Source organism: Haliaeetus albicilla, chromosome 2 (assembly GCF_947461875.1).
Source record: "Haliaeetus albicilla chromosome 2, bHalAlb1.1, whole genome shotgun sequence".
NCBI lineage: Eukaryota > Metazoa > Chordata > Aves > Accipitriformes > Accipitridae > Haliaeetus > Haliaeetus albicilla.
This window is the reverse complement of record NC_091484.1, coordinates 19,097,646-19,114,137: the sequence shown is the minus strand read 5'-3', so window position 1 is coordinate 19,114,137 and position 16,492 is coordinate 19,097,646. Positions and strand designations below refer to the sequence as shown.

General features: G+C 40.7%; 1 protein-coding gene across 1 annotated transcript in view; it reads right to left on the bottom strand.

Moving 5' to 3' along the window:
• Positions 1-1,152: 1,152 nt before the first annotated feature.
• The window catches only part of CPNE1 (copine 1), a 43,710-nt gene continuing 28,370 nt past the window's right edge, over positions 1,153-16,492 (bottom strand). The window contains 16 exon segments of the mRNA XM_069808818.1: positions 1,153-2,666; positions 3,467-3,558; positions 3,561-3,693; positions 5,458-5,591; positions 6,993-7,044; positions 7,120-7,174; positions 7,819-7,874; positions 7,876-7,959; positions 8,407-8,466; positions 8,569-8,631; positions 8,633-8,659; positions 10,450-10,548; positions 14,322-14,411; positions 14,885-14,968; positions 15,638-15,709; positions 15,936-16,010. Of these exon segments, the coding sequence (XP_069664919.1) occupies positions 2,538-2,666; positions 3,467-3,558; positions 3,561-3,693; positions 5,458-5,591; positions 6,993-7,044; positions 7,120-7,174; positions 7,819-7,874; positions 7,876-7,959; positions 8,407-8,466; positions 8,569-8,631; positions 8,633-8,659; positions 10,450-10,548; positions 14,322-14,411; positions 14,885-14,968; positions 15,638-15,709; positions 15,936-16,010 (1,305 nt within the window). The 3' untranslated portion in view covers positions 1,153-2,537.

Genomic DNA, 16,492 nt, shown 5'->3' with positions numbered 1-16,492 from the left:
GATACACACACACACACAAAAACCAGCCTTAGGTTTCTTGTACAAGTAATACAGGGAAGGAGAGCTCTGCCTACAGGTTGTAAGCAGCTGAAAACATGAGTAAAGAATGCTCTCAACCACAGTGCAGTTTCTCACAGAAGACTTGGCAGTTTTCTTCCCCCTCTTCCACACTTCTAACACATTTTAGTTTAGGCAGCCACTCAAGAAGAGAGGTTGCTTGGTTTCCTTCAAGAATCTAAGTAAGTGCAAGAAAATTAGGTGCTGCAGGCTAGATGATGGAGTATTTCAGAAAAGACAGCCCAGCTTTCTCTAGAGGAAGCTGTCTGCTGCCTGTGGAACCTGGGAGAACACATCATGGTCAAAACTAGGTTTGAATAAAAAATTAGCACAAATTCATCTTTGCTCAGCAGTGGTCCTAGACCCACAGCCCTTCAAGCACAAGCTATGTACTAGTTTGGTGGCAGATACCATCCAGAACGACTAGTCTAGTTGAGGAGGTGGATTCAAACCCAGGTTCTGCTTTCACACAGCTTTGTAACCTAGCAGTGTAATAGCCTGAATCACCAGAGAAGTCTTCTAATGTATTCTCACCATCCATTTCCTAGTTTAACTGGTAGAACAGATGAGTTCTTTCACATAATTTCACAGTAAAGAAACACATCATCTCACTGCAGGACAGGGCTGTAGGATATACATCCAGCAGTCTTAGTGATTAACAGGTAACAAAACTAATGATGACGGACAACTTGTTCTGCTTTTGCAGCTGATCACTCTCAACCTGGGCTAACTCAGATGCTGAATCACCACCAGGCTAGTACTATAGTGAAGACCTTCCATAAACCAAAACATCCACATTGCTGGAAAACAAAAGGAAAAGCCCAGAAAGGAAATAAGAGTCCAGACATGTTATGTAAATCAAAGCAGATTATTTATTTATGAAACTGAAAGTGATGACCACGTTTCTTTATCTCCATTTTGAAATGAACTATCAAACTCCCATCTCTCAAAACAATTGTGCTTTGCTATCCTCTGCCTGTTCTACAGCCCCCCAGACCACATAATACATACTTCACACTTCTGAGGACAAAGACGCACCTCTTTGGAGTTCCACAGATAATTACTTCTTCATTTTACAACTTCTGTGACACAAAATCACTCAAAGCATTTTTATTTCAGTGTTTCCAGTTGCTGGATTTTCAAAGTCACATTAATGTGACTTATTAATCCCCCTCAATTAATTAGTGATTAATCCTTATTAATCCCCCCACAAATAGAACACAAGTGTTCTTAAATTGCAACAATGGCTCCAAGCAAGAGGCTATCACAGAAGCAATTTTTTCTAATAGAAAAATGTGATTAAAAAGAAGATTGCAAAGTATGGTCACTGAAATTTAATAATAAACTTCTACATACAAAACTATACTGGCACTTTAATTGAAGGTACAACAGGAACTACCTCAGGCATCCAACCAACAGACTTTGGTACCAACCAGGACAGAAGGGTCCTCATTCCCAAGGCAGCTTGATAGAAGAAAAAAAGCCTATCATAGAACACATGTCATGGTTTAACCCCAGCCAGCAACGAAGCACCACGCAGCCACTCACTCACTCCCCCTGCCACCTAGTGGGATGGGGGAGAAAATCAGGAAAAGAAGTAAAACTCATGGGTTGAGATAAGAACGGTTTAATAGAACAGAAAAGAAGAAACTAATAATGATAATGATAACACTAATAAAATGACAACAGCAACAATAAAAGGATGGGACTGTACAAATGATGCGCAGTGCAATAGCTCACTACCCACCGATCGACACCCAGCTACTCCCTGAGCAGCGATACCCCGCCCCCACTCCCCCCAGTTTATACACTAGATGTGGTGTCACATGGTATGGAATACCCCGTTGGCCAGTTTGGGTCAGCTGCCCTGGCTCTGTCCTGTGCCAACTTCTTGTGCCCCTCCAGCTTTCTCGCTGGCTGGGCATGAGAAGCTGAAAAATCCTTGACTTTAGACTAAACACTACTTAGCAACAACTGAAAACATCAGTGTTATCAACATTCTTGGCATACTGAACTCAAAACATAGCACCATACCAGCTACTAGGAAGACAATTAACTCTATCCCAGCTGAAACCAGGACAACATGATAAGTATCATCACAGCAAACACAACTGCCATACTTCTACAAAACTGAGCATTGAAGCAGTGCTGCGAGAGGAGCTCGGTGCACATGCCCACTCCAATACCAAGCAGCAGAAGGGCTGTGTCAAGCAATGATGTGTGGTACAATGTGTCACTGTTGCAAGTTGGAAAACCAACAAGGTCTATTTTTCTGTGACAAAAACTGCCAGCAGTTGTGGTTTTTTTTCCGTATTTACATTTCTTCCAATTACGAACAGGAAAGATCAAAGATACAGAGCACAGGCAAGTAAAAGAATTAGTGTGAATGTACAACCTCGAGGCACTGAGCACCCACAGTGTGCAAGGTAGAGTGTGGGTGGAGACAGCTCTCTTCACCCCAGTGATACAGGTGGCCAGGGTCAGGCTGCAATCTGTATGGTCTTTATTTCTGGTGGTTTCACAGGTGGCCATCCCTGCCATTTGTAGTACGACACCAGCTGCTTAGGCACTTCAGCCAGAACCATGTGCAAAAGCACTTCCTGGGGAGCCTGCAAGGAGAACAGGGAGAATAAATCAGAAATACTGCAGAGAAAGGATTTATCAGCCCAGTGACAAACTCTCTTTCAGAATTCAGAGCACAGCCCCCCCACCTGCCATGTCTCACTCACTGTTTCAAGAGTTCCTTGCTGCAGTTTTAGGAGCACTTCCAGTTGCTATCAGTGAGCACTACTGATGAAAATCACTTGTTCCCACCCCTGCACTGGCTCCCACCTCAAGCCCAGGCTCACACAGCCTTTATATGGCCCTGATCTGGGTGGGAAACTGCCCCAGCCACTAGCAATTTCTCTTATTTTGGGTTTTCATTCAACTCCACTCTTTAACCCAATTCACTGTGCAATGTGCATGAATGCTAGTGCCAACAGTGGAAGTATGGAGGAGCTGGGGAATAACAGGACTACTTTCAACAGCAGGGAAGACTTATCTCAGCTTAAATCACTCATGGGAGTCAACATCAGAGACTGACAGTATGATCTCAGTTCCCTGCCTAAATGTTTGCATCCCAGAACAGAAAACATCTCCTTTACTCCTTTAGCTCTGCAATAGCCAAGAGATAGTATACTAAACCAACGATCAACAAGAGCTCTTCAAGAAAAGCTGCAAGAGAGCTGTGAAAAGGTACAGTTTCAAACACAGACGCAAACATCTCAGCTCTCACTAGGAACAAGCAGCTAGGACAGCACTTTGAGTATGCAGCTTGCTGCCTGGTCTAGACCCATGCTCATTTTTTAGATGTGATAACTGCATATATACTGGCACCAGGACTCTTCTGAAGTTAAAGACAACTTACATTTTTGAACTGTCGAAAAGGCACAAACTGGACAATGTCTCGTGCAGCTGGCTCTCCTGTCAGGGACTTCAGGACACCATCATCTCTATCATTGCTTTGAAATCAGCTTCACCAACTCCAACAATAACGATGGACATTGGCAGCTTAGATGCATTAACAATCGCTTGCCTAGTTTGGTCCAGATCAGTGATCTCTCCGTCTGTGATGATCAGCAAGATAAAATATTGCTGAAAAACATTAGAAAGCACCCAGTTAGGGAGTTCAACACCAAAGCTCACATAACTGAAGGCAAATGGAGCCATTTCTTATTCTAAGAAAGAAATCAGATGGTGCTGTGGATAAGACAAAACCAGAGCATTAAAGAAACTTATGTTTATCCCCATTTTTTCATATGCATAACACCATTCATTGTGCACTTCAGATTTCCTCTGTACTAGAAAAAAGATAGAGGCTTAAATTCAATTTATAAAGAACAACTACATCAATTGGCAGAAAGTACTAGAGATGAACAAAGTACTACTAAATCAACAAAGCTGCATACAAAATCCCTGATGGATGCTGCTTTACTTACATCTCAAAAAGGCTTAAGTTTAATATTTAATATTCTGGAGTAACTCAAAAAAGCCTTCTTTTTTAGTTACCAATAACTTTAATTATAAGTATTAGAAATCTCAAAACACAGCAGTGACAAATGTCATGACACAGAGATAACAAAATGGTAAGAATACAGGAGCTTTTCTAGAAAGAAAAAAATACCTCAAACCAACACATTAACATGGTAGTGTTTAAAATGTCCTTCCTTTTCCAGAGGCTAAGGTTTAGTACCTGGTTCTGAAATGAGCAACCACTGCTTTATAGCAGCTATCTACAGGCTTAAAATGAAAATAAGAAATAAGACACACACAATGAAAATCAAAGAAAATTGAATTTCCAATTCCAAAACCCAGTTAACACAAGTGTTACTATTGCTGTATCCCATTACTAAGATATTCTTTATTTAAATACTTTTTCATCTGTAAGAAAAAGTAAAGATATTTAACATATAAAGAGAAACAAGTAGATTCCCCCAAGTGTTGGGAAAGCTAAAAAATACCCTCAGAAATGTAAGAAATAGATCTCCCTAGACCAAGCACCTCACAATCTGGGAAATGTACTCTACATACACACAAACATATGTAGAACCAAAAATACTGACAGAGCTAGACTGTAAAGCAAGTATCAGAGTGTACATCAAAATTCCTTCTGATTGGTCTCTCAAATTGGAATCAGTTAAATCTACCAGGAAATAGGAGTCCTTCATCCTTAAACAAAAGGAGTGAAGTTTAAAGAAATAGAGCTGAACTTTAACAGCAGCCATGGCCATGCAAGCACACAAATGAGACATGCAACACAACTGTAGGGTAGCATGGATGCTCTGCAATGCAATTAGCATACTGATTTAACAGTTCTCAGACTCCCTTGTTAATCTGGCCCTCTAGATATCCTGATTCTGCATGCCACCATGGTGGGATGGATAGTCAAGCCCTCTGATATTTTTCTTGGAGACAGTTTTTTGTGTACATTCTTGAGAGCAAAATTGTTTGGAATAAAATATATAGGGCCCCTTTTTACTGTCTGCATTCCCTACAGCTGATGGAGCTTGGCAAGAGAGGCGAGAGTGAGGCAACTGCTGACAGAGTCCAACTGGTCTAAAAGCCAACACCACCCCTGTATATTTCAATACTAAGTACAATGACAGCAAACTGGAAAAAGAGAACTAAATATCACTTGAGCAATGGAAACTAATGTCAGTGTCTACCAAGTACAGGTTCACATCAATATGTACCAAGAGAGTACCAACAGCCTCTCTGTAGGTTGGTAAGTGAGGACCAAACTTGGGATCCTAAGGAAGGAAAACAACATCACTTTAGCATTCCATTCTACCACATCGTGAACATGGAAAATAGAAACATTAACCTAACACAGATCCACAGGAAAGGACATGCACTCACTGAAGCAGTTCCTTGTTGTGCGGAGTGTGCTGCAAACCTTGCCACGTGGTTTATAATAGGAAAGAAATTGGTTGGCCCACAGAGTCGGATCTGAGGCAGGATCTGGCGGTAGGCATCCACTATTCCTTGGATGCCTGTAACACAGGAAGGCAAGCTGCTACAAGAGCCTCACAACTTCTCCAGTAATTATTTCATAAGCATTACTAATAGTACAGCAAAAGGATAACTCTCACACAGCTGTGAACTCCTAAGGGGCAAATAAGCAGCAGGATAACAGCAAATATACAAAGCACAGGGCTGAAACCAATGGACATCTGTAGAGATAGGACTTGCAGATTTTTCCCCCATTCTACATTCTTCACATCACTCTTTGTGCCTCTAACATCATAAAGTTCATGGAAGTTGCGGGAAAAATAATCCAGTGAAGGCACGCTCGTGACTATGTTTACCTTGTCTTTTCTACCTTGTCATCCAGTTTGTCTTGTTTAATTGCTTATAGTCTAATTAGAAAACAAGGTCAGAAGCTCTCTGGAACAGTAATTTTTCATTTTCCTTGTGTGAAAGTTAGACAATGATCCCTGATTCAGGATTCAAATATTTCTGTAACAGAAATATCAATCCCTAGCATTTTTCCTATGCAACAAGCTTTTCTCACGTTAACTAAACAAAATCTTTTTAAAAGTCTGATTTTAAGTGGTGCATATTCTTCTGTTGATCCATCTAAATTGGCCTATTCCTGGCTTGTATCAATGTAGCTTCATTTGCCACTGCTGTTTGCATTGTCCACCATGCAGGTTTTAGTGTGGTACCTCTCAAAACTACTGCACAGGGACCCTTAAAGAGCAAAGACGCAGATCCCAATGAGGCAGACAGTGCTGAGCTGACCAAGGAAATGCCTGCATTTTAACACTGAATTTCAGATTCCATTTTTTGTTGGCCTCAGACCAGAGAGAAAAATTGAGCTGAGTTAAAAATGCTTGTTCAAGAACAATTCTGTGTCACTGCATGCTGAGAGAGTTCTTAGTTCTAAAAGGTCATAATGCAGCTTAGAGAGCAGCTGCTAAAAAACAGCTGAAACAATCTCCACTAAAGTAGAAGGCTATAAAGAAAATAAGCTTTTAAGACATCCCTTTGAAAGATAACATAACATTCAAACATATACATATTGCTGATGAAGTAACCATAGTCTCCAACAGCCTTAGCAGATGGTCGCTCTGGAATCATGACTAGCACAGGCACGTTGCTGATCTGAATCCACTGTCACCTATAACATACCAGAAGTAACCAAGTTGCAGCAGCAAAGATTTCAGCACAGACTAACAATCAGACTAAGTCTAGACCCCTTCCCTGTAGCTCATGCAGACCACACAGAAGTCTGCATCAACACACATCCACTCTTGTCAGCATCCAGGTGAGAGCGAATCTAGTTTGCTGCATGTCTTAGTGCTGCATCTGGTTTTCACCAATTATGAAAGAAATAAAACACTTCAAACATCTGTCCCTCCCAGTGAAGTATTAAAAAGAGGTGTCCTCACCTTGACAATAAGGGTTGCTGGGGTTGAAATTCAAAGCAAACTCATGAGATACCTAGGAAAGGTAGGGAATGCAGTTAGGGAATGAAGACATGGACAGAGCAACTGCCCAGCATTGTGAAGGCCCTACCTGCCAGCTAGGAGGAACCTGAGCTCTAAATCCAAACACAGGAAACAGCTTGTCCCTGGAGCGAAAGGGCAACAACAAGAAATGAGAAAGAGTTATTAAAGAATAACTCACTATTCAGGTTTATTCCCAGAAAGCAGCTGGAGACCAAGGTTCAATTCCTGCCATAAGGAATGGTTACAACATCTAGCTCTCCCCATGGCCAGTCACCAGTTACCAAAGGGTTTCAGGCTTGGACTTGACAGTTTCAGAATTTCTTTCAGTGCAGCACCCCACAGGACTCTCAGGAGATTTCAAAGCAGCAAGAGAAAAGCCAACCAAACCACAGCCTGGCTAAAGGACAGAGCAGGCAAACATGTTCCCATTGAATCAAACAGGGCATTCATGTTTGAAACACACCATCAGCAATAAGGGATTAGTGACCAGCTAAAGCGGCATTGCAGAGTAACCCAGGGCCATAAAAGGGCAGACCTGGAGGGACAAACCAAGCAAATATGCCAAATTATGAAGGGCTGCCACTGCCCTCCTCGGCAGTGATAGAAGCAGGAGGAAGCCGTAGCAGCTCCTGAAGGGATCCCCCAAGGAAAGGTAGCATCTCAGTCATTCAAACGTGACAGCCCTGGAACAAGCTATCAGCCTTGATTACTGACACCCACACACATTTTTGATGCAGTTGCTAGATCAGTTGAGATCATTACATACGTGTCATAATCCTGGACTACACTTCCCACACTCCAGATGGCAATTAGGTACTAGGTACTCATTTATCCCGTCCGGGCTGATGTAGTGAAGAGAATCTGGTGACTTGGGATCTCTGTTGGAGCCAGTGAAGTCTACACCCACCTAATCAGTCAAGATGATAACAGCAAATCACTGATGCATCACCATAAGCAAATGAGAAGAACTAACCATACCCAGAAACAGAGAGTTAGACCAGGCCCACATAGCTCCCTTCCTTCCAGGCACACAGGCAGCCACATACAGGAACAGGCAAACCCGTCTGCATACCTTTTCCCACTGCGGAACATGCATGTTTAAGAAGTAGTAATCCTTTCCACTGATAGACCAAACCAATTTCTCAAAAGAAGTTTAAGAAACCCTAGTTCCATTAAAGTTGCTACTTGATCACAAAAAGTAAAAATATAGTATAATTTGTTTTTTTGCAGTCTTCCATCACTGCAAATTCACACTGCATTTGCAGTAATGCACACTGCAAATAAAAGTACTAATCACAATTTCATTGCTCTTGTCCTGTCATCTACCAAGATGTGCAGTGGGGAAACAACTCACTGTAAAGTTAATCTGGCAGCCTCCCATAACGTAGTCCAGGAATGAATATTCTGCCTCAAGCTAGAGGAACAGACAGACAGTGTTACACCTCCTCCCCACAAGAACAGATTTCATTACGATCAGAAAATAAAAAAGCCAAAACAACAACAAAAATCTTCCTACCTTGCAGGATTTTATCCTAATAATGCCAGAGTTTTTGTAGCTCTTTTTCTTTTGTTTTTTTTTTCTCAGGATGAATGCATTCAAATTCCACCTACAGAAAGCAAGCATGCAAGAAGCAAGTTCCAAAATATCTGCATTTACAGCAGGGCAAATTATTGAAACAGAATGGTGTCAGACATCACACAATTTCAGTTACCCAAATACCTGGCAGAATTCTGAAATTTAATTTTAAAAAGGTCTGCAACTACTTTGGCTGCTATCTGACAAGTTAAATGGGATGCTTTTGCTACCAGCATTGGGCAAAACATGAGGAAAGACCTCAGAAAAGTTTCTCTCCTCAACAACGTAACTGTTTTTCTGTATGCAATCATGAAGCAGTGTCATTGTATCAGAGGGAAAAAAAGTTGATCACAAATACCAGCATTCCTCTTAACATCATGTTGTGGTTTAACCCCAGTCAGCAACTAAGCACCATGCAGCCACTCACTCGCTTCCCCTGCCACCCAGTCGGATGGGGGAGAAAATCAGGAAAAGAAGTAAAACTCGTGGGTTGAGATAAGAACGGTTTAGTAGAACAGAAAAGAACAAACTAATAATGATAATGATAACACTAATAAAATGTCAATAGTAATAATAAAAGGATTAGAATATACAAGTGATGCACAATGGAATTAATTGCTCACCACCCACTGATTGATGCCCAGTTAGTTCCTGAGTGGCAACTCCTCTGCCCCGACTCCCCCAGTTTATATACTAGACCTGACATCATATGGTATGGAATACCCCTTTGGCCAGTTTGGGTCAGCTGCCCTGGCTCTGTCCCTCTCAACTTCTTGTGCATCTCCAGCCTTCTTGCTGGCTGGGCATGAGAAGCTGAAAAATCCTTGACTTTAGACTAAACATTACTTAGCACCAACTGAAAACATCAGTGTGTTATCAACATCCTTCTCATACCTAACTCAAAAACAGCACTATACCAGCTACTAGAAGGACAATTAACTCTATCCCAGCTGAAACCAGGACACACCATCAGGTTCTTTTTTGGTTAAGGGAAAGGAATGCACTCAGAAGATGAGGAGGCAAAATCTTGGGGTGGGGGAGGTCAAAAAAGCCTAGGTTGCAGGTTCCCAGTGGCCGTGTTTCACTGTTTTGCTTTACTCACGTTAGTTCTGATTCCACATAGGCTAGGGAAAAAGGCAAGAATCTTCCACCAGCTTTAGGATTACAACCACAGAAATCAAGCTGGCTGGCAACTGAAAGGAGTCCTAGGCTACCTCCTGCATGCAGATTCATGCGTCTGAATTCAGACGAGACATCTCCATGAGAACAAGAGTTCAGATTTTCACTGCAGACAACAGAGAGCAACCAGCACCACCAGCAAATGATTCAACTTACTCTAAACTGGTTGCCCAAGACAAGGTAAGAAGAGTGCCCCTTGGAAGCACTGCTTCTCTCTGTTAGCTAGAAAGGCAACCAGAGTGTTCGTGAGGGTGACCAGCTCAAGCACAAACGGTATCTGAGACAAGCCCTACCTCTGGACTCGTGAGTTAAAGCACGAGCAAGCCCTTTTATTTCCACTTGACTCAGGAGAGGCAAAAGCAAGCTGAACTGCTGGGAAAAGTGGCTAGTGGCCAGCAGACAATGGGCTCAAGAATGTCTTTAGGAATAGGAATGGTAACAGTACCCAAGAAAAACAGAGCAATATAATTCCCACACCAGCTTTTATTTTTCCCAGATGTTGGCTTAGTAATACAAAGATATAGACAGAAAAATTTACTTTTGGAGGCAACAACTAAAAATGCATCTCCGAGGTCAACATTAAAAAGGTTTTGTGAAAAACTGAATTATGGACTAAGTTAGCAGGGGATCAAAAAAGCTCACCAGAGAGCTGCCACCTGCTTTCTGCAGCTGAGTCAGCTTAGTTTCAAAAGAGCCTATCAAGTCATGTGACCCATCACTGTTGTGATCTGCACACTGTACCTGAAAGGGAAGAGAGCAAGCAATGGGCAGGCGTACTGCACTAGGGAGAACAGTAGATGCTCACCATGCAATCTCCTGTTTCTGACAGCTTTGCAGTGATGCTAGTGAACTCCCCTATCACATCTGAACTGGTGGTGTCATCCACATCACTAATTGAAACCTGATAGTAAGAGTGAATCTCAGAAAACAAATGATGTTCAATTGCTCACCCATTTAAGTACGCATGGTGAAAGTTTTGAAAGCTTCCCACAGTTTAAACATGAGAGATAAAAAAAATAAAACAAAAAAAAACCAACCCCCAAAACTCCCCCAAGATTTCACAGCCCAGATGTATAAATTCAAGATCATTCAGGACAAGATATGCAACTGGGGTAATGGGAAGAAGCAATTAAAAGTTTGTTATCTAAGCATTTTCTGAATATCTTTTCTTCTGCCCAGCAATAGCATCAATTTACAAAGAAACTGCAATTTCCCCAGAGCACCAAGTCTGTCTTTTTCTACATCTTATACCAATCAAATTATAAATACTTTAATTAATAACCAGTCACATTTAAATCAGCATGAAAACTTCTGAACTAGATAATGTAAAAGAGCAATGCATTTAAAAATAAAAATATGCTAATAACTATGGCTTAAAGCAAACGCAGTAAGATGTATATTGTCAATAGCTCCTCACAAAATCAACTGAGGAATGTTTATAACATGCACAACACAAGTAATTCCAGAAGCAGTCAATCAAGAAACAGTTTAACAGCTGCTTCTTCCCCACTGAAGTTCACATGCTACAGATTCAAAAGCTCTCTGTTTCTGAGATCTTCCTTTAGCAATCAAGAAACTGATGTTACTCCAGTACAAACCACAATGACAGCTTTCTCCTCGGGACCAAGGGACAAGATGAACCCATGGGTAACACCCCGATAAGGATGTCAAATTCAATGGCTATATATCTGAATTTGAGGTGAGGTTCTTTTAGGACTACTGTGATCTACTGCAGATCTTCCACTGGGATCAGTGGGAAACCTGTACAAAAAGCCAGGTGAATTATGGCCTAATCTAGCCACCTAAATCGGAAGCACCGCACCATCCTTCAGTGTCTTAATGGGAAAACAAGATCACCTTAGAGACTGTGCACCCCTTCTCCCCCTATATCCTTCCCAACACACCACCTTCCCACTCCTCTCTTCCGCACGCTCTACCATGAAGAAATTCCCACCCTCCTGCCTGAACTCCACTCCACCTTTCTCAACAATTCTGATATTTAAACATCACCAAAAAGCAACTGGATTATGCCAGGGAGGGCCAACGGAGGAGGCTTTCATGCAGAAGCCAGGGTGCAGACTCCCGGTACAGGGTCTCCTTCGCACCAATATACCTGGAGAACTGCAAAGCATTCAGCAGCTGCTGCCTCCACCCACCTCCTATCCCCTCCTGCCTGCTCCTGCTCCCCCTCTCAGCCATGCCAATAAAACTGTATTTAGGACCAGTTTTGTTATTAGTTCACAGCATGATATGGCTTAAAACAAATCTCTTTTTGCAAGTGTTTTCTAAAACTGGCCAAGATTCACTGTATGCAGCCCAAAGCATGGTGCTGCTGCAAACAAAATCCTGCTAGCAATACTGCAGGACACTGTATGTAATTATTTACTGATGAATTATTTCTTTGCAAATCAACTATCCAATATCTATTACAAGCCTTGGAATACAGTCAGCAGGTAAAAGGCCCCTTTCATCTACAGGAGGAGCTTTCAAAATTCACAGAAAACAGATCTGCCTTTATATATACGCCATCAAACATGTGGACTGGCAGCTTTAGTCCCAATACCAACATCCACAAATTTCAGATTTGCTATTTCCATTTAAATAACTATTGGGGAGAGAGAGTACTTTCATTTGCCCCGATTTTTAATGAAACTGTCAAGAAGATTAGGCTGTGTCGCAAATCTGAGATGTTCTTAACACAGAACAAGGAGAACACCACTCTGCATCACAATGAAGAAAGACTTACCAATACCTTAGATAGCATTGTTAATTTATCAAAATATTTATGTTCATACACATATTCAGTACGTAATCCTCATAAGTAGCTGGCAAAGCCGATATTTAAGGGGACACATCAAAATGGCTGTTTCCACTGTGATGAAGTACAAGGAGTTCTCCCTTCCCTGACTACTATTAATTCATGTATAATTGTTCCTACGTAAATTTTTGGAAGCCTCAAACAAGAGGTACGGAGCAGCAAATACCAGATGAAAAATGAAACACCAGTGCAATATATATTCTTTAGTGCTGCTAGTGAAAGTCCTGCCTGTCAGCCTGGATTCCCCTTTCTGACTGGCTTCCCTAACCTGTTAAGTACAAGAACAGTATAATCCTTTTTCACAGCTGCACTGTGAAACTTAATAGATTATTTGCACATGCATCAAGAATTTTGGCTGAAACAAACTTAACAGCAAAAATCTATCCTTTTTAAGAAGCAGGTCATTCCAAAGTGAATTCCAAAGCACAGAAAGCTTCTGGAAAACAAACAAACAAACCCCCCCAAACAAAACAAAAAAAACAAACCAAAGCAAGCAAGCAAGCAAACAAAACCCCACAACAAACAAACCCCAACCACACAAATCTTTTTGGACTGTAGCAAATACAGCCTGTATTCTGTAATAGAATGTGTAAACTATGCCAACTCACGCCAATTTTGACAAATGATAATATGCATCTCTGCCATCTCCTTTCCACACTTGCTGCTCACTTTTGGACCAAGAGGACTTTCTGACCTAAGACTGTTGATTCCCCAACAAAAAAAGCTCATGAACACCACTTAGAAATTGCTGCGTATCAACAAGCCCAGCACAGCTGAACATCTATTTCCAGGTTAACAATCTCAGTAATTCTTTGGACCTGCCATGCTGCACAAATAAAAACATTATCATCATGCTTTTTGCTAAACCTTTCAGATCAAGCTTCCAGCATGAGATTTCTTCACAGACAGGATGAGGCAGGAAAATTCTGCAAATGCAAAGTGTTTAGCAGCTGGATAAGCAGAGAAACACTATACTCACATAGAACTATCTATGGATTTAAATGCCTTTACGTTATCAATGCATTGCTTAAAACAGAAATGAACAAATTAACTTGCTATCAGATTTTCCTTTGTGGAAACTTATTAAAGATGTAATTGTTCTGCTACCACCTCCATAAGCCAGGACCAGAAAGAATTAGTCATCATATACAAGACCACAAGGAATTGTAGTTCTGACTCAAAACCAATTTCTAGTTGGAACAGATTGAAAGAATTGGGACAAGCCTGCCAGTCTCATGAATGGATGAATCTGACAGATGCATTGAGGTCCTGTCTATTTCAGTATCCTAAGGCACTCAAGCTTGTCCAACATACTTGAGCTCAGTGAACTTAGAAACAGTGCTAGAAAGCCACGATTAAAAAACAAAAAAAAACCAAACAAAAAAACCCCAACAAATACCAAAACCCAACATGAAACCCTGGCCAGAATAGTAAAAAAATCAGTTATAATTCTTCTTATGACTAATCATTAGAAAGTGTGTCACTTCTGCATTTCCTGACTTCTCAATCTGGCAACTCATAATGTTTTAATACAGACTTCATACTCAATAGACATATTATCACTTATCTGCCACACTACTGTTCAAGAAAGGCAATCTAAAAATTTAAATACGACTAGACAACCTGATAATTCATAATTAACATCAACAGAGATTGGATTACTTAAAACAACAAAGAGAATTTCTGAAGGCTGTACCTTAATAGGTTTATTAAAATCTCCACCACAGAACGTCTGCAAAGGAACACTGAACTTCCTCCAGCATGGATTTAAGTTGTTCTTAATCACCTTAAAAAAATTACAGCATAACAGCATGTGAGCGATGTGGCATGCAAGTCACTAAGAAACATAACATGAGGGTTCTGCACAGCTATCTAAGAACACCCTCAGTCAGTTCAATTCTGACACGCATGGACAGCCAGGCAAAAGCTCTGTAAGAAATAAAAACTTGATGTTCGGGGTAAAGTAAAATTTTAGAGCCAAGCCAACCTAACAGCTTATCACCACTGAAAGGAGGAGAGTCCTGCCACTCTTCTCACTTGGTACATGGTTGGACTCTTCACTGAGCCAGCTTAATCCAGTCACCAAGCAGCTAATAAACAATTTTCTGCCAGGTCAGTCAGCAGAATCCCTTTTTTAGGATACAAGACATCTCTCATTGCAGAACTGGTGCAAAGCATGACCAGGAGTGGGACTCCCACTTTTGGAAGGAGTAAACTGTCTGATCAACTCGAAGAAAAACATCAGCATAGAAATACTACCTCTGATCTGTACACCAGCTGCCACGTTCCAGCATCATTCTGCTTGTAAAACTCCAAAAATGGATCTGATTTACCTAAGAAATCCTGCAAACAAAAACCCAACAGAAGTAATCAGCCTCCTATATTTTACTCAGATGAGAGAAGAGCTGGCTAATCAGTACACAGTACTTCAAACAAAGCACAAAGTCAAACAAACTATACATTTGTTTTCTCTTATTTTTCTTTTCTTTTTTAAACTGCTGCACTTTCTAAGTCATCAGAATTTATCAGCTCTGATTCAAAGATCACCTCTTCAGACCATTTTTGTCACTATAATTCAGGTCATTTTGCTGACTGAACAGCGAGGTCACTAAAGCCCTAGGTTGGTCTTTGGCTTAAAATAACATCGAGGCAGCATACCTAAATTTCCACCTTTTCTTCCTTAATAACATTACAGAAAGCTCAGTTCACAGCTACAATAGTCATTGGAGACAATTATGTAACCGAACTGTATTAATATACAGAATATTCCAAAGCCTAAATAAACCCCCAAATTCTAAACCTGACAGTTGAGTTTCTCGTTTGATATCGTGGTTTTGAACATGAAATGTCTCCAGTTTACTTCATTTTAAGTAACGAAACACAGTGAGCCTTTTTTTCATACATGGATTACCTAGCTTAGTTGAATGTCTGCAAAGACAGATATTCCTGGCCAAAAGGCACTAACTGTAAATATTGCAGAAGTACGCAATGTAATTTTAAAAAAATCAATACCTTTTTATCCAAGTTTTGGGCTTCAATTTCCAAGTACACAACCCTGGTATCTTTAATCTCCTCTGCTGAAATCTGTGCCACAGAAATTTAGGAAAAAAAAAAAAATTAAACCAGAAACACCATAGAATTTTACTTGTACTTTGCCCATGAAAGAAACTATAGTTACAAATATCTATCTTTCCTGTACACACATAGCATTTGAAGATATACTGACAGAAAACCAGAAATGTTACTTTGTCCCAGACAATGTATGCAAGAATGAGAAACCTTTTTTTCCCCACACAAAAACCTTATTTACTGTAATGGTACCCCTTCCTGCTGGCTTTCCCTGCTTCAATTCCAGTGGTTGGGTGAACACTGAGCTGGACACAATCTAAGGTTAAAAGGCAGATAATATAAATATCAAGTTAGACAAAGAACGAAGAATTACTCTTCAGGAGCAAAATTTTCAAACTCTTCTAAAAGTATTTAAATGCATTTCCAACAGCAACAGCCATCAGAGTTTGTGCTCCTGAATGGTTGAACAATCTGAAAATTATCTTCTCTCTCTACAAAAGAGTACCCACTAACATGCCTCCAAACTTAACTTTAGCCTATTTTTGCTACCTGTGTGACACAAGAGGCATTTTCATCACAAGTAGCCAAACAGCTATTAAAAATCAGAAAAGACTATTTAATTTATCAAGTCCTTCTTTAGTAACATGAACCGCACTTTTCTTCTCCTCCCTAGCTATACAAACTCCTCCTCAGGAAATGAATACAGAATCTCAAATAGCCTTATTTCCCAAATTTACTGCCCAATGATGTCTTTGTGCAAAGGAAACTCCATGAGAGCTCTCCAAGGACCATGCCTTC